We start from the raw sequence: 25328 nt of genomic DNA, 5'->3' as shown, positions 1-25328 counted from the left end.
AACGGCTTTCTGCTCTCAACAGAAAGTTAGACCTGTTGGTCCTCTCACGTTTTGCTCTCGCCCCTACCGTGGCCAGAAACAGTAGCCTCACCCCACCTCCTCCTTGTAAAACTGCCAAGGAAACTGGCGCCACCTGTTTGCAATAAACGCTCGGCCCAGCTTCAAACAAAGGGTGCTAACAGGGCCTTTGCAGCTCAGCTGAGGCTTTTTGAAAGAGTCAAAATAAGTAGCAAGTATCTGTACCTAGAAGCTTCTGGTCTCCCCTCACGTTTCTTACACTTCCATCCTTTGCCAAAAAGCTATTGCTAACTTATTGCCTGAAATGAGCTGTACTCATTCCAAACAAAGCAAGTGAGCAAACCTGGACCTGAGGACAGGCTATGACTTAGAAAAATTCAAAGAAGCTTAAATATTCACCATATGTTACAGGAGCAGGGGTTTTTGTTTGTTTGTTTTTTAAAAGGGCAGTGCAGTAGGGTAAAAAACCAATATGTACCTGTCTTGCTAACACTTTAGATTTAATTGAAATTTAAAAGAAATTACATTTGTAAAGACTTTATCATGTTTTAATGTCATCTTGGCCACTACAAAGGACTAGTCAGTTTCACTTTGATTCACAGTCAGTTTCACTTTCAGATCCTGGTAGAACAACAACATTTTGAGCACAAAACTGCAGGGAATATTTATTTTTAAGTGACGTCATTTTTTTTAAAAAAAAAAAGGAAATATTTCTACTGAACTTGGGTTTTAGAAAAGCTTGCTTTTCTAAAGCTGAAATTAGGAATCTGTGGGGCAGGACCATCTCTGAAAATGTACAGTGCCTAGCGCAATGGGGCCAAATCTGTTGGGGGCTCTAGGTGTTACTGGAATGTGCATAATATATCATGCCTACTTAGATCCTCATTGGAGACAACTGACCACACTATACAATATTCAGGAGAATGGAAGAGTCTTCACATTGGGAGCAACTTGATCTGGACTGCATAGAGGAGCAGAGCGCGTGACAGATGGAAACCCTATTAGCAGAGGCGGAAGAGGAAAAAAATAGCAGCTTCCCAATCTGTGTGGCAAATTACACAACTCTATGGAAGCTTGATGACAACAAAATAGATGCAGAGGAGTAACACACATCCCCCAATCACGAGGAACCACTGCCCCACCCAACAAGTGGGAACAAGTGGGCCACAGGAGCAGGTAATGGAGGGAGAGCATGAATTCTTATGGTGCTTCATGCCATCATGCTCTTGAGTTTTATAATGTCCAAGGCCGCATCATAAAGCCGGGGTAGAAGCTGCCAAATCATGAATAAGCAAGTTCTCCATGAGGACTATGGGAACCAATGGTAGTTTGTGGCTGAGGTTGGAACCGATGACGCAGTAGCGATAGGGGGAGTCTGACATTGTAGCAAACCCAGACTGCCTGCATTAGAAGGAAAGGAAGAACAAAACAGTTGAAGTGAGGAAAGGCTCCTTCCTATACCAACCACACTCAGACTAGAAATCTCAACCAGGTGGCTACAAAAAAAAATACACAGGTGCCAGCAGCAAAAGAAGCAGCTAAATTAAGCTGCTAGGCGAATGAACACATGCCCAAGACGGTTAAGACAGCGCCAAAAAGGATGCACCATTCTAGACAGTCAATGCATCTTGCAGGAGTAGCTGTGAAAAAAAATCTCACTTGTTTCACCCTTTGTTGAAAAGAACCACCGAATTGCTGATCAGCTAGAGATCATAAATTGTTACAGTGAACATGAAAAGCACTGAAGTTAGTACAGATAAAAACAGCCATATCAGCCTCTGGATATATAGAAATAAAAATCATAATCATAATCAGAAAAATCATAACATGGTGATGTAGGGAAATATCTACGGTGTCCTTATAAAAAGGCAGACTGCATACAAATAGGGAGAATGGCATCAGATGGACACTCTAGTTTAGCCTGTATTTGTAGGGAGATGGACTTAGTCAAATGGGTGAAAGGCAAGCACTCTTAACAGTGCCCACAACCTACGGATCAAGAATTGGCATTACATGTCTGTGGTGCAAGGAATGTTATGCTGGAGGTGAGACCTGGAACCAATGCATGAGCTAGAATTGTGTACTCTGGGTTTACACGCGTCAGTTCAAAAAAATCTCTAACACCAATGAAAATTCAACACGAGCCACTTAAAATATAACACAGTTTATTAAAAATCAGTGACCCATTTCCATTCAATGCACTGCAGAAAGTCAGAGGAAAATACTGTATTATTGGTTAATAAGTTTACTCCATCAACTTATTTCCCTTGCAAGACTGACCCTTAAGAGATTTAGAAACCAGAACAAAATGAAAGCTCCTGTGGTCAGAAAGCAGCTTGTTCACAGAATGTCAGCTAAATTATGAACAGTCACCATAATAATTTGACGTCTCTGGTAAAAACAATTACAGTAGTCCAAGGTGCTTTATAAACATTAATGAATTAAGCCTCTGAGGTAGGGAGTGTCTCACCCCGATTTTCACTGATGAGGAAAATGAGGTTCACCAAGGTTAAGTGACTTGTCTGAGGTCACACAGCGAGTCAGTGGCAGATGCTGGGATTAGGGCAAGTCTCTCAGTAAAACCTCCATTTTCCCAATAGAAGGGGTTTGGCATTACATTTGGTTATACAGGAGATTTTTTTTTTTAAACGCAAAAGGATTGTCAGAAAACATGATTCAGTTTTGGATTGTTTGGTCAGAAGCATTCAGGAAAAAAAAAAAAAAAAAAACTTACTCTGGTTTCTGGGTGTTTGAAGACCAGAACAAGCATTTTCTAGACCAGCCAGAATACAGCTCTCAGAAATAGCACAGCGTCAGTCACTCCTGGGCCCCACCGGTCCAGATTATTTATTTATTTTTCATCATTTAGTACAAGAGAAAAAGTCAGCGAAATGGAACGTTACCATGGGATAAATGTGTCTCATTCTGAAGCTTAAATGTCAAGGCAAAGGTTAAACATTTAGTTTTGTCTCGGCATTTATCAAGCAGTGGGAGACTGCTACCCTGCAACGCTATCCCAACTGATGTTATCGCCTAATTAAAATGGATATTAAAGTGCTGCTTAATATAAGACATTCGTTTGGAAAGCTCCAAGTCCCCTTCCTTATAGAGAGGAGGAGGGCATTTGCAACTCATTAGGACCCCATTTTAGAGAATGCAGCTTTCCCAGCACAGATGCCACATAAACAGTCCCCTGTCAAAGGGGTCATGTACAGATGTCCATTAATATTTCCCATTCATCTCCTTAGTCTAATTTCATAATTTGAATGCATAAAGTTCACTTAAACACAAGTGTGCAGACGATAGCAGGACTTCAAAAAGACTGCACCAGCTAATGATTGCTTGCTGGTGTAGTTAAAATTCACATGCTGCAAATGAGGCAAAGAGGTTTTTCTTTTCCTCCAAAAGGCTATTTTAGAGTCACAGGCACATCAATAGAACGCAAATGTAGGTGATTATGGTCTTTGTAGGAAGTTATTACAGATCTCTTAACGCGCAGCTGTGAATGCCTCAAATTAAAAAAAATCTATGCTGTCGGAATGGGGGGGATCATAATATGTGCTATTTAAAAACAGCAGAGAAAATATTCTCAGCAAGAATGGCTGCTTTGTCAACCCTGCAAAGGGTATTTTACTATAAATAAGCAAAGACTGTGCTTAGTACAATGACTATTTCAAAGCTGCATTATCCTTCACAATGGTACTTGTTCTCAATTATATAAATGTCAAAAATGTAACCTAGGATTCAATAACATCTAAGCAATTTACATCCTTTAAGTAAATAAAGGAGGGTTAAAATGATAATACAGAGCACAAGTTACATCAAAACTACTACTATTAAACATAACCAGAATCTAGGTAGTCATACTGTACAATCAACATGTCACGGTTTATGTGCAATAAAAGAGAACATTCAATTAACATTCTGTATTGAAATATGCAGAAATCTTTTTTTAAAAAAATCTTTAGATCATTCAACTCTTTTGGTTAAAGAAAAGTTTCCAATGATTTAATAAGGAAACAATGACACTGCCCATTGCTGCATTTGGATTTAGTGAGACTATGTAAAACTGTCCAACGAGGTAATCACACGGGCCAAGAAATGTTCTAAGCTCTGTATAGATACAGTACGGTCTTACTTAGCAAGTCTAACATTACAGTCATTTCACACTGTGAAGGTCTGTTTATTAGCACAGGGTCCCTACCTTTCTCTACGAATGCTGAGGATCTTCCGATGTTCTCCCACCATTGGTCTATTCCTGGGGCGGGTGCACCACTGCTTGTAACAATGGGACTGCTAGTTTTGAGCAGCCACAGGCATTTTAACTTGTCACCTAACCATGCCCTGAACAGCACTGATTGCTCCCACTAGTTTCCCAGGAAAAAAAAAAAAAAAGGAGTAAACCATCCCAAGGGTCCCTGGATTCACAGAACTCATATTTCAGAAGTTATAGTATGGGGAAATTGACATTTTTTTAAAATAACCGGAATTCAGAGATCTCAAAAGCCTTAGTCAAAACAAATCTCAGCAGCTGTATTTCTGCTGGCGTGATGTCAAAACCATCTGGAAAACAAAACATCACAGAAAGCAATAAAAAGCAGGTTATTGGTTTTTATAGTGTTTTAAAGAGGCCTTTCAGCAAAAGGCAGGTGTGGTGGCATGACTGGGGCAACACTCACTGCTGGATGTGAGGAGAACGAAGAGATCACGTTCCACATGCAGGAGGCGTGGCCAAACAAAGAGAGAATCTGTAGCAACTAACGCTCTGTAAAGAGGCACACACAATCTTGTTTTTAAAAGACAAAAACACCTAATGGAGGCTGACCCCCTATTCTTTCCAAATATCTGTTCCCTCCAAAATACCCAGCCGGCCCCGTGCACACCACAGCTTCGCGCTGTGAACTGAAAGATTTTGCGGAAAATAATCCCATGGGATTTTGCTTTTAAATTTGCACATGAGCGTAGTGCTGTGAAGAGGGCGCCAGCCTGATGGTCTTGGAGACTGACGTCTCCCATTTCTCTAAAGAACGGGTACAGCATGGGTAGTGGCACAGCACGCTTACCACAGCACTCTCCCCATCTACCTTACACCTGGTATGGAAGGGGAGTTCAGTCTCCATGGTCCTCTCCATCCTTAGCCATTCTGCCAACGAGTCACTTGTTGCCAATTGTGGTGGAGGTGTTATGATGTGGAGTCCTGGCTACTGAGAACTAGACTGAGACCCCTCAATTAATGTCAAATATGTGCCACTAAACAGCCATCAGAGGGTAACAGCTTGTGGTCACAACTAGACTGGGGCAAGGGTTTTCGGTGAATAGAAATGTTGTCAAAAAATGCACAAGGGGAGGGTTCTGAAACTATCAGTGAATTTGGGTCATGAATAGTTCTGGCCAAAAAAAACCTTAAAAACACATTTGGAAATATCAAAATATTTTGAAGCGTTGCTTTGAAAGAATCTTCAAAATGTTTTGTTTGACTCAAACAATATAGTTTTTCATTTTGTTGATAAAACACAAAAAAATTCCTTCTTGGTTTGAAATAATTTTTTTTTCCAGATTTTTTTGTTTCAGTCACCAAACAAAGAGGGAAAAAAAAAATCATCATCTGCTCGAATGACAGGTGATCTGGATTTAAGCTGGTGACCTAGATATGAAAGATTTTATCACCAAGATTTTCAAACACGATTAATGACTTTGCATGCCCAGCTTGAGCCTCCTTAAAGAGAACTGATCTTCAGAATGCACCAATCAACCAGCCTCTAAAAATCAAGCTCATTTAAGATGTCTCAAGTTGGGCACCCAAAATAATTAGGCCAATTTTTCAAACGTGACTATATTTTTCCCCAGAGTTTACCAAAGTTTATGCATTTTATCTGCCAATTAATAAATAAAACAATTCTCTAGCTTATTCAGTTTATAGCTTAAATACACCTAGGGAAATAAAATATACTTAACACTGTAACCTGAAAGTGTTATTTTTTTAAACAACACATTCCATGGGCCATTTAATGAATTTTCAAAGCTAAAGCTCCATGGAGTTGAAGTATTCAAAATCTTTTGTCTAACCAGACTGCTGTAGATTGGGATGTTTGTCTGGAGAGAGGGAGAACACTAAACGTACTGAGTAGTTTGGGTTTTTAAATGGTTTATTACATTGGGAGGCTAGGCCAGTCTAGCATCCGAACCTCATTTCTCTCTCCACAGACTACTCTGAAGGCAATAAAACCCCCACACCTGTGGCAACTTATTCACATATTTTAAAAGGCCTCGAAACAATCCTTATTTTTCCTTTGAGACAGAAAGTCAGCCAGCTTGATCATTACAAAGGGTCAAATCCTGAGAAACTGGAGCTTACTTGCTTGAACTGGAACTTGCCCAGATTTGGCCCCAAAACATCAATTCTAAATCAAGACCTTGTCTACACGTGGGACAAGCCCCAACTCAGCCTTTGGTGACTAGCAACCAGCATAGCTGCACCACTGCTGATGCCTAAGCGTAAGCCGGGGCAGGCTGTAGTTTGTATCTATTAGAAGCAGAGGTCAGTCTCAGTCAGAAGAATTGGTAGAAACCCTGGCATGCCCTTGTCCATGCTTCGCACTCAGAACCAGTCCAGTTACATCAGGATATTCCCGAGCAGTGACTCTCACCCCCATCCCAACACACTAAGTTCAGATTCTCCTATGAATAGAAAAAAGAAATTATTTCTCATGAAAACATTGGAAAATCAAGCTCGGAAAAATCCTACCATCCACCACCGCCGCGCAAGCAACAAGCCAGTCTAGACGGGTGGCAATTAATTCCTGGCTGCTCTACAAATTGCTGCCCTGCATTAAAACAATCCTAGATGCAATAATGAACCAAGGCACACAGCTAATTGCACATTATATAGTCATCTCCTGTGTGCAGTAGGGCTGCCCCTTCCCCTGCAAACAACAACCAAACATTGAGATTGGAGGCCAGTTCTTATTTGAAGCCTAAAGCTGGCTGTCTTGGTTAGTCAGCAAACCCAGATGTTTGAAGTGCCAGCTGGGATCACAAGTTGTCATCAAGGGGGAAGAGATAGGAAAACACTGGGCCTGATTTTCAGAGGTGCTGACCACCTGCAGCTCCCACTGGTTTCAGCTGCAGTTGTGGGTGCTCAGAACTTCAGAAAAATCAATCCCTTAAGTTTTCACCTGGGCTACCAAATAAGTTGGGACCATCATGTTCTCTCACTGGATAGTCACGTTTAAGATCAAAGCTCAAGTCCAAAAACCCCTAAGCCCAAGGAGAGTTGCCACTGCAGTACCAAGAGGTGAGGAGCACACACTTGACACATCTCTCTTTTTTAAAATATATGTTTAAAAAAATCCATTTGAGTCACAGGAGATCTTTTAAAAACAATTATAAAAAAGGTCAGCTGAAGAAACGGTTTAAAATTCAGTATAAAAAGTTTCTCTCCTGGGGCTGTGCAGAGACAGAGCTCCACTCTCTAACAAGGTGTAATGGCCGTTATCCCTCCACTCCCACCTCCTGGCCTCAGAGGGGACTTAGAACAGAAACACATGGACAACCCCAACTGTGCGAGGGTGAGTGAGCTTTCATTGCTCTACACTTTAGTTATTTTCCCTCAATAACCGTTTTTTTCCGAGCTTGAGGAAACATGACACCAAGCAGCGCTTAGGGGCCCTCTTGATCTAGTGACTAATTCTAGAGAGATTCCCTCAATTCCCCAGGATCTATTAACACAGGGTTCTCTCCCCACCCAAAGCCCCAGAGGGTAGAGGTCCCACCATGCCCATAATTTCGCCAGGGCTCTGTTTTCTTGTAAGCTTCCACACCTTTAGGATTTTTTTTTCTTTCTTAATAATCATGTCATTTAATATTTACTCTCTAAACTTCCCCCATTTGGGCTATTTGTTAGCTTGATTCCTGAAAGCTTGGCTTGAAGTGAGACAGGCTAAGCAGTTTCAGCACCAAGGGTGATCTTTGCACAAAAGGGGAAATTCGCCTCCTCTCATGCCATGGGAATCTAACTACTTGCTCCATAAGGAAAGAGTAGCTTGAGCAGCAAGACGTAGCATTTGCTGAACGTGCTACGAATCCCACGGAGCTTCATTTGCAACAGAATTTCAAAACTAAGCAATTCCACGGCACACAGATCTTATGGTGTCTCTGACAATGGGTTTTCAAACAGAACCATCCTCAAATGGAAAAATACATCGCTTCTCACAAGACGTACAATGCCTGGTGGCCGCAACCTATATCAGAACAAATGAGCTCCACAGGCAGGTTCTTGGGATCCCCTCCCATCTGCAGCACATGAAGAACTGCTCTCTCTATTTACACCGCATGGTGCACAAGTAATATCACAATGACTCTAAAAGCTTCTGGCCTTAAGTGTTGCTTTTGGTTTGCGCGCACAGATGCTTGGCTGCTTCTCTAGGAAGCAGAGAAACCATTTGAGAATCAATCCCCTGCTTCCGGGACTAATTCCGCACATTCCTTAAGCTCTATGAACAAAGCAAACCGTTTCTCCTCTGCCAGCAGGCTAGTGGCCAAGCTGCCGGTCGTCGTAAGTGCTGTATCTCTTCACGTGGATGCGGCGCACTCGGTCGCGTAGTTCAAAGCCCTCATCGTCTTCGCTGTGAGATGCCTGGCTTCGGTTCCGGCTCGTCGCCTCCAGCAGAGAGTTGTCAGGTACGCGTGGAGTTTCATACAGTAAAACGTTTAGGGTTTCCTCGTAGATACGCGCTTCGGGGAACTCAACCTAGGGAAGAGACAGCATGCTTTTTCCTGATGCAGACTGGGTAACAAGGCAGGAACCACTCCACTACTTATTGGTGAAGGAATTTCAAATGCTAATGCATGTGGGGATGGAGGTAAAGACAGTTAAACCGTTCTAAGAGGAAGAGACCTGTGAGATAATCTCATCGCATCCCGCAGGGTATGATTTTACTTTATGTTCTCTAGTGCTTTCACTAGCCGAGGTTTTGATGTCCCAACTCTTGGGCCATCTGCCACTTCTTTTGGGAGACTCCTGCAGAATCTACCACATCTCATTGTCAGGATGTCATTTCTGATACTTGACTGCAAAGTCTGGTCTCATTCTAGTCTCACCTGCATCAGTGTAAACAGGAGTACCTCTGTTGAGGCCAGGGGAATTACTCTAGATTTATCACACTGTAATTAATAATAAAGCAACAAATTTTTCTTCTTAAAACAGTTAATATTCAGCCCAAATTTCCCTTTTGTCTATTTTATCCTACCCTACTTTTATTTATACTGACATGTTCCCCTCTGAACAATTCTCCTCTTTTGACATTTGCATCTTCCAACCTTCTGGAGATGGTTATGCCCCCATCACACATTATCATTTAGTCAAGCCACACATAGGGTCAAATTCTGCTCCCAGTTACACCAGCGTAAGTCTGGAGTAATTCAACTGAAGGTCATTTACACCAGCTTAATTGGGAGAAGAATTAGATCCTTCATTCAAAGGGGGGATTTTTCAAATGCTCTTATGTGACTTAGGAGCACCAAGTCCTCTTGACTTTCAATGGGATTGTTCTCCTAAAGATTATTGAAGTGCTTTTGAAATTCCCTCTCTCAATCTTTCCTCCTTATTTATTCCTTCCACTGACCTAATCATATTTTGCTCTTCTCTGAATTCTGTTCAATCTGTCAGCATTTTTTGGATACTGATATGCCCAGGACAGAATGCAGCTTGCTAGCCAAGTGTTCCCCAAGCAGAGGGTCCCAACCCACCAGTGAATCACAGGAAAGGTCTAAGTGGGTCACGCATGCCCCAGAGGCAGTCCCTCCCTCCCATGCTCTTGCTTCCTCTGGCAGTGGCATAGGGAGCAGGATCTGGACAGCAGTAGCATGGAAGAAGTGGCTGGAGTCAGCGAGCAGACACCTGGCAGCCATCACAGCCTGGCTGAGGCTGCAGGAGGGGCAGAGCTAGGAGAGTGAGAACCAGGGGACTGGAGGGTTGAGAAGGTTGGAGAGAGAGAGAGCGAACGCGCAAGGATAATGCAGACAAAAGGCAATTGGGTGGGTCACCAGTAAAAAGTCGGGGAACAACTGTGCTAGCCAGTGAGTGGCCCCAGTCATTTGGATTTCATTGATCATCAACGGCACTCAGTCAGCGAGTTGAGACCACCCCTGACCTTACCTTCTCCTTCTGACCTGGTCTGAGTCTCAGAGATCTCACGTGGCTGTGTAAAGCGCTACCAACTTTGTTACTTAACTACAAGATTCAAGGAAGACAATTCCCAGTACCTTGGTTTGTTTCTTTTCTGTGGCATACACTATCGAGGTGCAACAGACCTCAGCGAGCTTCCGCCCCTGTCCGTAGAAAGACCAGCAGCAAATTTCATCCCCTATAACATCCTTAATGAAGAGGACTCGGCCGTTGAAGCGGAGAGAGAGTTTATCGAACAGTTCTATGTTCTTCAGTAAGTTATCATCCGAGTTACTGAAACACAGCAGCAAAGGCAGTAAAAAGGTCTTTGTGGTTTAGCAATTGGCCTGCACCGTAAACTGCACAGGCTTAATATTCCTACCCCACCATGGCTGCAAGCATTAATCTAAACTGGAGGATACAGCTACTGACTCATTGCTATGCACTGGAGAACAGCCAACTTGGAACACAAATAGGATGCTCTGCTCCCCCGAGCAAATGCTCCTTTAGAGGTCAAATGATGTAATTAATATAATGGTAGCAGTTTCCTATGTCATTATAGCAACAATCAAAACCTGCATCCTGACCAACGTCGGAGCTAATCAAATCATATGCTTACTATGGTTCTATTTAGCATGGCAACAGGAAATGACCCCAGAGAGCCAACGCAAGGGTCACAGAACGTGTCCAAGGTCAGTAGAACGGTCATTTTACAGAGTCCTCCTTGTACCTAGGATGATACAGGGCACAATTTTCAAAAGCATCCAAGTGATGTAACTGCCCTTGAGAACTTTACCCACAGTATCACTTCAATATATTTGAGTTTAATAAAGATGTTGAGTGACCTTGAGCCTATCTTGGTAACGATGTAATGTAATTCACATCGTAAGACGTGTAAACAACACGGTCAAGCTGATGCTAAAACCCACTTTGACCAACTCTAAAAGACATGTCCCTACTACTTTGGCATTAACTTTGGCCCAATTCAACCAAACATATGTAACCCACTCGGAACGGTGCTCTGTACCCCTCACGTGTGGCTTGGCCACACAGAGGTTGATGAGCCTGCAGCAGCCGTGGCTAACAGACCTGGTCGTTTAGCTCAGGCAGCAAAGGCTCATTCTTCTGGGTCCAGAGCCCCAGATTCAATCCAGATGCTGGTGTCCCACCCCGTGGTGCTCCACTTCTACACTACAAACCTATATTGGTACAACTATGTCGCTCAGAGGTGTGAAATATCCACACCCCTGAGCGACGGAGCTATACTGATTTAACCTCCCGTCACCATAGCTACCGCCGCTCGGGGAGCTGGATTAACTACGCCTATGGAGAAACTGTCCCGTCAGCATAGTAACATCTTCACTAGAGCACTACAGTGGTGCAATTGCAGCACTGTACATGAAGATAAGCCCTAGTAGCCCTGCTGAGGCCAGTGGGACTAGTTGTGAAGCAAGGCACGCCCCATGAGAAGGGTGGCAGAAGTAGGCTCTAAGGCAGGGAGTATTCGCTTTAGAGGCCTGAGAACCATTGGCGATCAAATTGAGGACAGGTGAGGAACTTTTAGAGCAGGCCAAAGTCTTCCGCTCCCTGGGGCGTGAGACCGATTGGCCCCGAATCCTAGAAGTGTTGAAGTTCAGCGTTTAGTATTGGTGGGACGATTTGGTCTGGCATTCGGCTAATGGCGTTCAGACGTACTGTGGCAAACCCAAGCCACTGCGTCATCCTGGGCCAAACTAGCTTGGGCAAACTTCAGAGGCCTCCAAACGTGGAAGGGGAGGGAGAGATAGCCAGGCAAGAAAAAGAGCTGTAGACGCAACATAGTAAAATGGACAACCCTTAAAACCCTAGGGAAAAAAAAAAAATCACACTTTGTGCTTATGCAGCACCTTGGAGATTCTTCTGTAGGTATTTTTCATGATGATGGGTAATGGTCACCATTTTACAGGTGGGGAACTAGAGGCTTTAAGTGTTTTGCCAAGGTAACAGAGCAGGTGGCAGGGCTGGGAAAAGAACGCAGGAGTCCTGGCTCCCAAAACATTCTGTCACATCGTCTCCTTACTGACACAATAAGTGAGCAAGCTGTCTTCACTGACGAGGATAGGGAAGAGTTGGCGGGGCGGGGGAGAATATTCTTTACCCTGGTAAGAGAGAGTGTCTATAAAGAGATGCTCCAGTCGCTCTTATTAGGGCCTCTCCGACTTCAGACCCCTCCTGACGAATATGCTATTTTGTCTTTAGTGCAGCCTCATTGCTGGATAATAAAGGGAAGCACGGCCAGGAGTACCGTGGAAAACACCGCCCCCACCCCGCCCAGCTGGATGATGAATGTGCTGCCTTCTAGCATTCTCTAGTGGCCACCTGGAGTTACACGTTTGTTAGAATCAGTCTCTCTGGCAGACAAACAGCACATGTCTCTAGAGACCCAAGGAGGTTGACAAAACCACCATGATGGTGTTTCAGAATGAAAGGCAAATGGCTAGGGTTCTGTAAGCCCTGCCTTAGGGCTGGCTGTGTTGCTTCAAGCTCCTGATCTGGGAAAACCAGGAGCCACTTTGGCAGTGGTGTCACCAGAGTGACACCACAGAACCCGAACAACACTCTGTTTCTTTCCTCAGTGTCACACAAGGAGAGCAACTATCCTTATTGCTAGAGCCTTACAGGGGCAGTTCCCGCTCTGATGTGTTTCACATCTCTGCCTTTTACATCTCCTTTACAACGATGTAATTAATTGATTTCAAAGGGGGGGGGCTGGAATAACTAGGGGTGCTGTAGGCCTGGACCAAGGTGGCTTAGCAGGGCTGCATGGGAGCTCAGGAATGGAACTGCAGAGGGAGATACAGGTCACAACTGCATTAGCATGTGGGTGGAAGTTTACCCTGCATTGCCTTACTCTGCCTGGCTTCAGCCAGTGTTATTAGCAGTCACGCTTCTCTGAGCGCTTTGAGAGACAGCCACCTCCACTACCCACACACTGAGCTCTAACAGGCTGCATTCCCCCTGCAACCCAAGGAGCCTGATCATCCTCTGTCAATCAAGAGTAACTGCACTCAGGTGCACAAAGAAACACTCCTGGAAGAGGAGAATCAGGCCCTTGCACACCCAGCCCTGGTAGCCTACGAGGAACGTTTGCTGTCCGCGTGGAACACTCAAGACATACCTGGTGTAGGAATATTTGTTGTTGCTCCTGTTATAAAGCAGCTTGACAACAGGCTGTTAGGAGAGAAAAGAACAAAGGCAGGGCAGGTGAGTTTTGTACTATAAACAGCTTGGCAGAAATAGAGTGAGTGGTGACGGAAAAGCAGTTACTTTCATGGAGGATTCAATGAGCCTTTCTTCTTCCTTTGGTGACGTGATGATGGGGATGTTACAGACGGGCTCGTATGAGTCTTTCTTGTCCTGGTTCAAATAAAGTAAGAGGTATAACTAACTTGTGGGCACCTCCAGCCATGTTCCCAAGCCCTCCAATGCAGAGAAAGAGCACAAAGTTGCTATAGTAACCCCACCATATTACCTTGAGCTGCAACTCAGAAATACAGCGAGATGTTTCTTAGCTCCGAAAGGCAGTGATAATTGAAACTTTCAGATGCAAATGGATGTCATTCCTACAGTCTCCAAGCCTGCTGTGGGTTAAAGGGGCAGGGGAAAATGCTTGGGCCAGTTTTATCAACTGCCCACTGTAGCTCAGTCATCACGAATCACACATTTGTTGGAGAGAAATGTACCTCACTGAAATGGACTCAAACGCTTTGTCGTACAAGCGACAAGCTATCGCTTGTAGCAGACGCTAACTCCAGCTTCCTTATGCAGTGAACTAGAGCGCCAACTACCGGCTTCTTGAGTAGAAAATATATCCAAACAAATCAAAATCAATTGTCTATCTACTTACATGGCCCCCGTATCTGAGAATCTCACAATCTTTAATACTCTCAACATCCCTAGGAGGCAGGGAAATGTTACTATTTCCAGTTTACAGAACGAAGGCCCAGAGAAGCTGTGACTTGTCCAAGGTCTCACAGGGGGTTTGTGGCACAGCAAGGACTTGAACTCGGGTCTTGCAAGTTGTAGGCTGTAACCACTGAACCATCCTGCCTCTATTTAGGCTACGATAGCACTTTATTCCCAAAGTGCTTCACAAACCACGTACACACTCAGAACTGCTAAACTTCCGCCCCCTCTAGGGTGGAAGCCAGAAGCACAATAGTGGGATTAGCTGGGGATATTTTGGCCAAGTCATCGCTCCAAATCCCTTCTCTACCACGAATCATCACAGGACACTTACTGTCAAGGAAGAGCAGAGAACAACATGGTTTTAAGCTCTTATCCAAAAGAGAGAGAGAGAGAGCAAAAGGTATGTCTCTCAGTTTATCTGCCTTGGAAAGAGACCCAGATGGGGATCAAAACTGACTTTAGACATTTCAGACTTCATATCAGACTGTACCTCATTACACCAGTACCTCATTTAAACACAAGCACTTTCAAAGCATGTACAACAGAAGGTAGGTCCCTGATAATTTTTAGAAGTGGAAAAACCTCAGGCTGCTGCCATGTCTTACCTGGAGAGCTGCCTGGCACATGTCTACTAAGCCCTGAATTAGGTAATATTTCGCTTCTGCCATCAGCTCTTTGATCTCCTGCCTGTTTTTTGGAAGCGCGATAGTGTTGTCTCGGAGGTAATTTAAAATCACACCAAAGTGTTTCCCACAACGGTCTATAAGGATCCACCCTGAAAGACAAACACCACGACATTTGAGTGCAGCACCGTACCATGGGAGGCAAGCAGCAGCTCAGCAAGGAGGCAAAACATGGAATCTCAGTGCAACAGCTCTCAGGCCTCATCTGTGGATAATTCATCTTCCTAGTGCCTCTTGCAACAGAGCTTGCCCAAATTCCCAAGGTAGTCAGTGGGAGTCTTTGTTGACTTCAGGGGAGCTAGATCTGGCCCTCAGAAGAGAAACTGACGGAGGAATTGCTCTTCTCAATGGCCCAACCACCAACCTCCCAAAAGGAAAAAGTTTCCACGCAGATTCCAAAGCCCAATAAGACCGAGATGAAAGAATCTGAAAACACTCAGGCTTTTACTAACAGGGGTAAAAACACCCCATTAGAATCCTAGTGCATTGTTTTCTCCACTGATCAATCCACACACACTCATCCCAGAACTGTTTTCTGTGACTTGCCTTGTCTATATTAGATTCCAATCAATTGGGGACTTGGATCCATTTAAATATTATTGGAAGGTACCAATTGGCACTATTACAGTAGTTCTGTTTAACTGACCGTTTAGGCAGTTAGATCTATAAAAATGCTTATTGTTAAATGTGGGGGAATTTTTTAAAGAAGCTCAGCACGATACCAGAGAAGTTGGTTCTTACTGCCTTCATGTCTAAGGCATTTCTGTTGCCTACAGGTTGTGTGGGCAAACAATAACCTTGCATGGTGCCAGAATAGTACAACCATGTGAAACGCAGTGAACACTGGAACCCAATCTCCAAAATAATAGGCATGAGAGTGAATTTGGGGTGGGAAGGCTTTTCAGGAGTCCTATTTGATTTTTTTTTTAAGTTGTTGGAATGGATTTTGTGGTTTTTATCTCTTGCGCCTAGAGAACATGATAAACTCAAACACAAATAAATATCAAGATCTAGGTGTTCAGCAATAAGAGAGATCTATTGGACTGTTGTAGTAACAGATATTTTAAAGCAATTAAATATTCTTCAAGTGTTTACAACAAATATGCATAATCCAATAAGAAAAGCTAAGTGAAAATACATGACTCTTCCCTTAACCCTCTACAAGGGAAGGGTAGACCCCTGCCAACGTACATTGCCATGCAGAGAAGCAGATGCAGTATTGCCAGGCAGCTTAGTACTAAGAAAGTATTAAAAAAAACTAGAGGAGACTTGCCAAAAGCGTTTGCAAATTCTAAAGGGATTTGAGTCTAAGTTCTGCACACCACCTGCTGGCATTTGGCAGAGGTTTCACCAGTCCTCTTTCCCAGTTCTTGAGAGAGAAATCAGATCAGCATTCCACGGATGCCAAGATATAGAACAGGCCAGTGAAACCAATGAGGAAAAAGCCATTCTGGTCTAACACACTAAAGATATGCTATCACACCGATTTAGTTAAACTGAATATTTGACAGGCAAGCTACACCGATATATGCCAGCTTCATACCAAAGTACAATATCCATACACAAAGCTGAACTGAGTTAGTTTAAACCTGGTGCAACATCGCCCCTTAGGTTAACCAGTGCCACTTTTATGAGTAGATGAGCCATATGAAATATCAAGAGGTTAAGCGACTTGCCCAAATTTGCACAATAAATACATGGCACAGCAAGGGCTAGAATCCAGATCCCCATGTTCCCAAGCCCACACTTCTGACATCCAAGAACATTCTTCCTTGGGATGAGCAAATAGATTTTTTCCTGCTTTTGCTTATATTTGTATCGAGCGAATGTATCTAGAGGGCTTCAATCAGGGATGGTCTCTCTCAACATAACTCCACAGCTCTATTGAGCCCACATTTTTTCTGCTCTTAAATGTGTAGTTTGGCCTAGCCCATTGCTAGGCGGCGTGTGAAAGCATTCATGGCCACTGCTCATATGGATGCTCTTCCTTGCTCTCCTATTTAATTAAAGCTGCCGAGTTAAGCTTGTTTAGACTGTAAACTTATAGGGGCATCGACTATCTTTTTTATTATCCATGTGCACAGTACAATGTGGCCCTGACCTGACTGTGGCCTTTAAATGCTACCTCAATTTAAATTTAATATCGTAATGAACAAGCAGCACATGCCACGGAGACCCAAAAAGCAGCACCGGGGTTTGGCAACACGAGTCGGTGCTTCAAACAATAAAAAGCGCTGCCACTTGTCTGCCCCCTTCCCACGTTTCAATTGATGCCTCTACACAAGATCCTACGAGTGCCAACCCACACGCATCTGTTCAGTCCTGACAGCAGCGTAGGCCATCCACATACCAGCTGCAACAGGAGTGGAGCAAATGATGGGGAGGGATAGCTCGGTGGTTTGAGCATTGGCCTGCTAAACCCAGGGTTGTGAGTTCAATCTTTGAGGGGGCCATTTCGGGGTTGGGGGCAAAAATTGGGGATTGGCCCTGCTTTGAGCAGGGGGTTGGACTAGATGACCTTCTGAGGTCCCTTCCAACCCTGATATTCTAGGATTCCTTGCTCCAACTAATGTTGGTAAAGAAGGGGAAAGTTTACTCCCCTTGGTGCCTTTGACAAGAAATCTCCACCTAAATCCCATGCATTGACAGAGTCCTAGTCTCAGACACGCATGTGGCTCCTGTCGGCACTCCCTTACCTTCCTTGTCAGTCAGCACTTCCATCCTGCCACTGAACATGGCCTTCAGCATGGTGTCATGCCGGGTCAGCACCTGCACTGTGGTGTAGTACAAGGAGCCCCCAACGTTGAGCCGCACGTACTTGTTGCCCAGGCTACCCTCTTTGAAGCTGCAGGTTTTGGGCTTGGCTCCTGAAGACCGGCAGATGGTGGTGAGGCACGTGTCCCCAGACATCTCCTTCTGCAAGTAGATGACGACTCTGCAGAGGGTTGGCTTGATGGATTCCGCCGTGGTTGGGAGGGTCAAGAATTGCCGGATGGAGAGGGCAGGGTAGGAATAGTCATAAATTGCTCAATCCCTGGGTGGGGTTAGAAACAAGGGGAAGAGGATGAGATCAAGGAGAAGGCCTAGAATTACCGTCTGCAATGAAAACATGCAGCCTGCATCATAGAAGGGAGGGACTGTAAGAGGATACAGTCTTTCACCCTGGGGTTCCCACGTCAAAGCTAGCCTAGGTGGATTGTTACCAACACCTAGCAGCTGGATAGCTTCCGCAACGGAGTTCTGAGGGAATCTTCTTCAGTTTTTATTAGACAAGCTCTATGGTTTCTGACCGCACTCACTGTTGGTCTGGCACTGTTACTGTTCTCACTGAAGACAATAACTTCCATTGACTTCAACGGGAGCAGAGCTAGAGCACTTTTAAAAATCCCACCTAAGATGGTTATCCCTGTCCTCCTTTTCCCCCCTTTCTTTTAAAAAGACAGAACTTGGATTTTATTTTAGTAGCCAGCCAGGAACATTGCTGGTCTTAATGTATGTTTATAAACCACTTTGATAAGAAAGGCAAGGTATTATCAGCAGGCATCACTGAAAGGCTGAATGAAAGACTGAAATAGGGCAACTATAGAAGAATTCTCTGAGTTTCAACATTAAGGTTTGAGTGCATACCTAATTACAAATGTGTCGGGAAATGAGCCATTTCCTCACAACAAAATCATGAGAAAATAATCAGGCCATTGGCATTCGGTAAGTGTCTAATGAAAGAGCCTCCACCAAAAAAATCTGGTTTTGATTTTCATTTCAATAAGAGACAAAACTCTGCAGCTTATTTCAAATGATCGATTGAAAATAATGGCACTTCCACCACATTTGGCCAAACGAAGCTTTTCTGGACTTTGCAAAGTTTAGCCATCAGCCAAACCTGAACCCACTGTGAAACACTGCAGTCTGAATGAATCTGTGCAGCGGCCGGAACTCTGCTCTCTCTCTCTCTCTCTCAGCTTCCCAGAAGGATATTACACTTCTTGCTCAGAGCCCATCCTACACAATAGGAGGGTTTCCTGCACTTCCCCTAGCTGAAACGACAGCTTGCAGATCTTTTCTTTTAATTGGAAATCGGTACAGCAGCTGTGGCAGTCTGAGTTTTCAATTATTACAGTTAAACCCTGTAATCACCATTTGGGTCACTCCATTTCTCCATCCATACTCCATTTCTTGGTACATCCTTCCAGTCATAGTTGTTCCTGCTGTAGGTAGGGTAGCTGATGCTGTTTTAGAGTTCTAATATGGAGAAAGCTGTTTGGGATCTGTTTGCTGGAACATCCCATACTGATGAGTGCAGATGAGAAACTAAGTTAACCTGTCACGAATCCAGTCTGAGCCCCACCCTTGCCTCTGCTCTCCTCTCTCATCCCTACACAAGGTAAACAAGAAATGGAACCAAAAGAATAAGAGCAAAGATGGACCAAATCTAACATGTCAGATCCCAAATCCTCTAACTGGAAAAATCTGGATCTAGATTTCATGGGCACTGCACTGCATTCTGCTGAACTCAGGAGAAATTTCACTGTGCTACCAGTGCTGAAATCTTTTTTCCTTCCCTACCACTATGCCATAGTCTAATTATCTGTCCATTCCAGATTGCAAGCTTCTCCTTGTCATCTCACTTCTCCGTACCATCAGTGGCCTTGTACAAATAACCTGCTATCCACCATACAGACAGCATGAAAGAGCTAACCATCCATCTGGTATAGAAAAACCTCTTGATAGCTACACACGGCATCTTAATTGTAAGAGATTTGAAGAACTCCTGACTTTACAGGCATAGAAGAATGCTCTTATAGCATCATTTCCCATTTTGACTGTTGTATCTAAGTAATCACGACAGGTGGGCTCTCTTAAGCCACAGTGAATAGGAAGCAAACTCTGCAACCCACAAGGACACAGCAAATTCCACAAAGCATTTATTAGGCCAAGACAGGTCAGTCAAGTTATAACTGGCTCGAATGGCACTCCTATGAGCTATCAACATTTTTAACCTTGAGCTGAACAGCCCTAGAAAACAAAGCATACATTCTTTTCTACCTCTGAACACAATGAAGTTGCTTCCTAGCTGATCACATTAACACCAAGCATCCCAGAGACCAGTATGAATCACAGGCAATCACACATCTCAATTGTTGATCTACAGGCGATTAATCACTATAAGCTGTGATCAGCAAGACCTGTTTGTGTGAGTACTGTCACATGACAAGATCACTGAACAAAATAATACCTTTCATTTGTCCAGGACTTTTTATCAAGGTCACTTAATAAGTCTGTCATAGGAATGGAATGGGAATAAAGCACAGGTCTCATATCTTATTTCAGGTTTCAGAGTAGCAGCCGTGTTAGTCTGTATTCGCAAAAAGAAAAGGAGGACTTGTGGCACCCTAGAGACTAGCAAATTTATTTGAGCATAAACTTTTGTGAGCACGAAAGCTTATGCTCAAATAAATTGGTTAGTCTCTAAGGTGCCACAAGTACTCCTTTTATTTTTATCTTATTTCAGGTACCCCGACCTGTGCTTTTGCTACTATATAATCCATCCTCCATTATTTCGGTGCTTTGTGTTTCTTATCTTGGGGGGGAAAAATCAATTACGTCAGTTTTATTTTTGTTTATAGGCATATTCACTTGTAGGTTTAAGTGGGAAATATACTGATTTAAAATCAACTGGCTTCATTTGGATTTTTTTTAAACAATTAAAGTAGTCCTAGGTTTTTACATAAAGTATGTTTTTACAAAATTTAATTTTCAAGCCCAGTTAATGTAGTTTTAAATAAAAATGCTTTTAAAGACCTTCAGACTGAGTGATAATAAAGGTTTTGTAAAGGACAGAATTAAAGGGTCTGATCCTGCAATGAATGGCAGATCTCCACACTCCATCAGAGTCCCATGAACCCTACATGGGTCTTCCTGACTGAACCTCATTGCAGAATCAGGGTCTTAGCGTTGTCATTTTTCCAACGAAGCAGAGACTAGAGTAAAATGGGGAAATTCTTTTTGCCAACTAGCCAAGCCACATAAGAGCAAACACCATTGATTTAACATGTTAATAAAGACATAGGCTAGGAAACTTCACCCACACTCAGCAAGGAAACCCTCAATTACTGTCTTTACTGTAAGAGGGAAAGTTTGTTATTCTGTCCTTCTTTCCTGCCTTGTGAGGGAGGAGAGAGAGTCAAAAGTGTACACACCGTAATACAACATTTCATAGCTCACATCACAAAATTGTCCCAGCTGAGAACTATTATAAACAGCTCAAGAGAAGCATTCAAACAGCATCATTTGCAAACTAAGCACTATAGAGGACACTCCCCATCTCTTGGTCCAGCCCAGTAGGGAGCTGGAAGATAGAGACAAACTGGTGTATTAGTTTTCACTTGTTTTACAATAGCACCTAGAGGCACTAGCTGACATCAGGGCTCCTTTGTGATAGGCCCTATACAAACACAGAACAAGAGACAGTACCTCCATCAAAGAGTTTACAGTCTATCTAAATAGACGACAAACACCGCCACCACACTCTTACATAGCGCCTTTCATCAGACCTCAAAGCGCTTTACGAAGGAGGGTGAGATAATATCTTTAACTGGACCAATTTCTGCTGGTGGAAGAGACAAGCTTTCAAGTGGGAATGGAGATCAGTATTATTATCTCCATTTTACACATGGGAAAAACTACCCACAAGGAAGACAAGTAACTTGCCCAAGGTCAGTGGCAGAGCTAGGAACTGAAACCAGATCTCCTATTCATATTAAGAATTGATTTGTAGGAAAGAATACTTATTGGCAGACAGCATGGCCTAGCCAATAGAGCACTGGACTGGAACTCAGGAGACTGGCCTTTAATTCCTGGCTCTACCATGGACCTATTGGCTGACCTTATGCAAGTCATTTTCTCCTCTGTGCCTCAGTTTCCCCATCTGTAAAGTGTGGATAATGCTACTGACCTCCTTTGTAAAGCATGTCGAGATCTCTGGATGAAACGCACTGTATAAGCGCTAGGTAGCACTACTAGTAGTAGTTTGACCAGACAATGAAATCAGTCCATCATGGGAGGGAGTTCTACTGGGTACCGTGGACAATATTTAAGGGTATGTTTCAGCAGCTTCTTTACTGCATATTTGTAGGGTGGCAAAAGAGAGACCTTTCCTCAGGTTCGGCTAGATTGCAGAGAAAATCACGACTGAACAATCAGGAATTTATTTGCAAGGTAAGAGGCGTGGGGGGAGAGTGAAAAGGGAATCTAAGAATTCCCTGCTCTAAATAAAAAGAGAGCACTTTCCATCTTCAGGCTATCCTCAGAACCCCCATGAGAAGGACCCGCCACAGGGGGCCTGCTTTACAGAGGAATAAAATATTTCTGGTTATGGGTGCCTCTGTGCTTTTACATTTACAAATACTAGGTCACCCTCACTATACCCCTTGGTGAACTCTAAGAATTCTTAGCCCCGCTTTACAGGTGGAGAGAAATATGGCCCCAGCCCCGATGAGCTAACTGTTGGGTAGGACACATCACCTGAAAACACTGTAAAACTCTTTGGGGAAGGGACCATCTTTTTTGTTCCAGGTGTTCACCGCTTAGCGCCACAGGGCTCTGGTCCAGGAGTGGGACTCCTAGCCACTACTGCAATACAGCTAATGAATGACGACGACAAACAATGAGGAGAAGAGGGGAGAAGAGTTGCCAACTCTCATGAAGTTACCGTAAGTCTCACTATACTTCGCATGTCCCTTAACACATTTTGTGAAGCGCTCTGAGACCAAAAGTGCTATTGATGAAAAGTGCTGGATAAGAGACAGGTATTGTTATTATTAAAGCCCCAGCTCCGGGAACGAAACCAATCTCGGCCCATCCAACCCCCCCGTCCCTTTTTCCTTTCATTACAAGGAGAAGGCTGAAACTGGAAACCCAAAGGCTCCAAAACGGGAAAGCAAATAAAAATAACCCAACGCTTGTTATTAAGTCCCATTATTTTTTGGCCAGTCTCATGAATCCTTTTGGCCAGGCCAATGATATTGGCGTGTGCGTGGGTCTGGCAATATTGGATGGATGCTTCAGTTAGTTACATATACTCCTTGAGGGTACGTACCTAGGAGATTGGTTGGCGCATGCTTCCTCACCTCCCCAGGTAGTTACCCAGCTCCTCGGCTCCTGCCCCCCCCCAGCCCCCTGCTAGTTACCCAGCTCCTCGGCTCCCGCCCCGCCCCCCCCAGCCCCCTGGTAGTTACCCGGCTCCCGCCCCCCCAGCCCCCTGGTAGTTACCCGGCTCCCGCCCCGCCCCCCCAGCCCCCTGCTAGTTACCCAGCTCCTCGGCTCCCGCCCCGCCCCCCCCCAGCCCCCTGGTAGTTACCCAGCCCCTCGGCTCCCGCCCCCCCCCCCAGCCCCCTGGTAGTTACCCGGCTCCCGCCCCCCCCACCCCCAGCCCCCTGGTAGTTACCCGGCTCCCGCCCCACCCCACCCCCAGCCCCCTGGTAGTTACCCGGCTCCCGCCCCACCCCACCCCCAGCCCCCTGGTAGTTACCCGGCTCCCGCCCCACACCCCCCCCAGCCCCCTGGTAGTTACCCGGCTCCCGCCCCACACCCCCCCCCAGCCCCCTGGTAGTTACCCGGCTCCCGCCCCACACCCCCCCCAGCCCCCTGGTAGTTACCCGGCTCCCGCCCCACACCCCCCCCCAGCCCCCTGGTAGTTACCCGGCTCCCGCCCCACACCCCCCCCCAGCCCCCTGGTAGTTACCCGGCTCCCGCCCCGCCCCCCCCAGCCCCCTGGTAGTTACCCGGCTCCTCAGCTCCCGCCCCGCCCCCCCCCAGCCCCCTGGTAGTTACCCGGCTCCTCAGCTCCCGCCCCGCCCCCCCCCAGCCCCCTGGTAGTTACCCGGCTCCTCGGCTCCCGCCCCGCCCCCCCCCAGCCCCCTGGTAGTTACCCGGCTCCTCGGCTCCTGCCCCGCCCCCCCCCAGCCCCCTGGTAGTTACCCGGCTCCTCGGCTCCTGCCCCGCCCCCCCCCAGCCCCCTGGTAGTTACCCAGCTCCTTGCCCCCCTCATACCCCCTCGCCCCCCAGGTATTTACCCAGCTCCTCGCCCCCCTCACCCCTCCGGGTATTTACCCAGCTCAGCAGCTCCCCCCACCCCGGATATTTGGCCGGCTCCCCGGCCGGCCCCGAGCTGTAGGTACCCGTCTCCTTGGCTCCCCGCCCGGGTAGTTACCTGGCTCATCGGCTCCCCCCCACCGCCCTGCCCCGCGGGGTGCTTCCCCGGCTCCCCCCCCCCCGGTCTGCTTCCCCGGGTCCGCTCCCCCCCCGCGGGGTGCTTCCCCGGGTCCGCTCCCCCCCCCCGCGGGGTGCTTCCCCGGGTCCGCTCCCCCCCCCCGCGGGGTGCTTCCCCGGGTCCGCTCCCCCCCCCCCGCGGGGTGCTTCCCCGGGTCCGCTCCCCCCCCCCGCGGGGTGCTTCCCCGGGTCCGCTCCCCCCCCCGCGGGGTGCTTCCCCGGGTCCGCTCCCCCCCCCGCGGGGTGCTTCCCCGGGTCCGCTCCCCCCCCCGCGGGGTGCTTCCCCGGGTCCGCTCCCCCCCCCCGGTCTGCTTCCCCGGCTCCCCCCCCCCCCCGGTCTGCTTCCCCGGCTCCCCCCCCCCCCCGGTCTGCTTCCCCGGGTCCGCTCCCCCCCCCGCGGCTGCTTACCTGGCCTTAGGGCCGTCGCGCTCCGCGGGCTGCCAGCGACGCTGCCTCACAGACCCCGCTCCAGGGGGTCCCGGGCCCGAATCTCAGCCCTGCTCAGGGCACAGCCTCCAACCGCGGCGCCCCCGGCCTGCGCTGGGCCGAGCTCCTCCCGCCGCCACAGCCGGGACCCGCGGCCCGGGACCGCTCCCTGTGACTGGGACAACGGGCTCCAGCATGCCCCGGGGCCGCCCGCCCGGAAAGACTACAGCCCCCAGCATGCCCCGGGGCCGCCCGCCCGGAAAGACTACAGCCCCCAGCATGCCCCGGGGCCGCCCGCCCGGAAAGACTACAGCCCCCAGCATGCCCCGGGGCCGCCCGCCCGGAAAGACTACAGCCCCCAGCATGCCCCGGGGCCGCCCGCCCGGAAAGACTACAGCCCCCAGCATGCCCCGGGGCCGCCCGCCCGGAAAGACTACAGCCCCCAGCATGCAACGGGGCCACCATCCCCACAGGACGACAGCCCCCAGCATGCAACACGGTCACCACCCTGGACGGGACCACTCTGTCTGAATGATTTACAGCCCCCAGCCGGCAACGCCGTTCCCAGCGGGCACCGCCCCCGCAGGCGCGGCCAGCGCTGGCCACGCGGTTTGAAGAGCGACCGTGCCCGGGGCGAGGGGCTCAGGGGGCCGCCCCCCCCCCCCCGGACTGGCCGCGCTTCCCAGCATGCCGTGGGGCGCCTCCCACGCGCCAGCGCTGCCTGGAGCCGCCCCTCGCGGGGGGCCGAAACCCGGCACCGAACAGCGCGCGCGGGGCGCGGGGCCCGCTCCGGAGCGCGGGGCCGGGTGGGGCAGGGGCGA

At 46.9% G+C, this 25328-nt stretch overlaps 1 protein-coding gene across 1 annotated transcript; it reads right to left on the bottom strand.

Annotated features, from left to right (window-relative positions):
* Nucleotides 1–2166: 2166 nt before the first annotated feature.
* On the bottom strand, nt 2167–24713 carry TNFAIP1 (TNF alpha induced protein 1). The gene is made up of 7 exons (XM_073315080.2): nt 24490–24713; nt 17511–17848; nt 14737–14906; nt 13490–13579; nt 13341–13393; nt 10282–10477; nt 2167–8767 (listed from the first exon to the last, which is right to left on the bottom strand). Exons 2-7 carry the CDS (start codon nt 17722–17724, stop codon nt 8549–8551), a joined length of 942 nt encoding a protein of 313 aa, XP_073171181.1. The 5' UTR covers nt 17725–17848; nt 24490–24713; the 3' UTR covers nt 2167–8548.
* Between the last annotated feature and the right edge of the window lie 615 nt (nt 24714–25328).

This window comes from Lepidochelys kempii, chromosome 17 (assembly GCF_965140285.1).
Source record: "Lepidochelys kempii isolate rLepKem1 chromosome 17, rLepKem1.hap1, whole genome shotgun sequence".
NCBI lineage: Eukaryota > Metazoa > Chordata > Testudines > Cheloniidae > Lepidochelys > Lepidochelys kempii.
This window is presented reverse-complemented; position numbering and strand designations above follow the sequence as displayed.

Coding starts and splice junctions, on each gene's coding strand:
- TNFAIP1 (XM_073315080.2), bottom strand. CDS start 17,724: ATGTCTGGGGACACGTGCCTCACCACCATCTGCCGGTCTTCAGGAGCC. Junction 13,394..13,489: donor TCATTGAATCCTCCATGAAA/GTAACTGCTTTT, acceptor CTCTCCTAACAG/CCTGTTGTCAAGCTGCTTTA. Junction 8,768..10,281: donor CAGAAAAGAAACAAACCAAG/GTACTGGGAATT, acceptor TCTCTTCCCTAG/GTTGAGTTCCCCGAAGCGCG.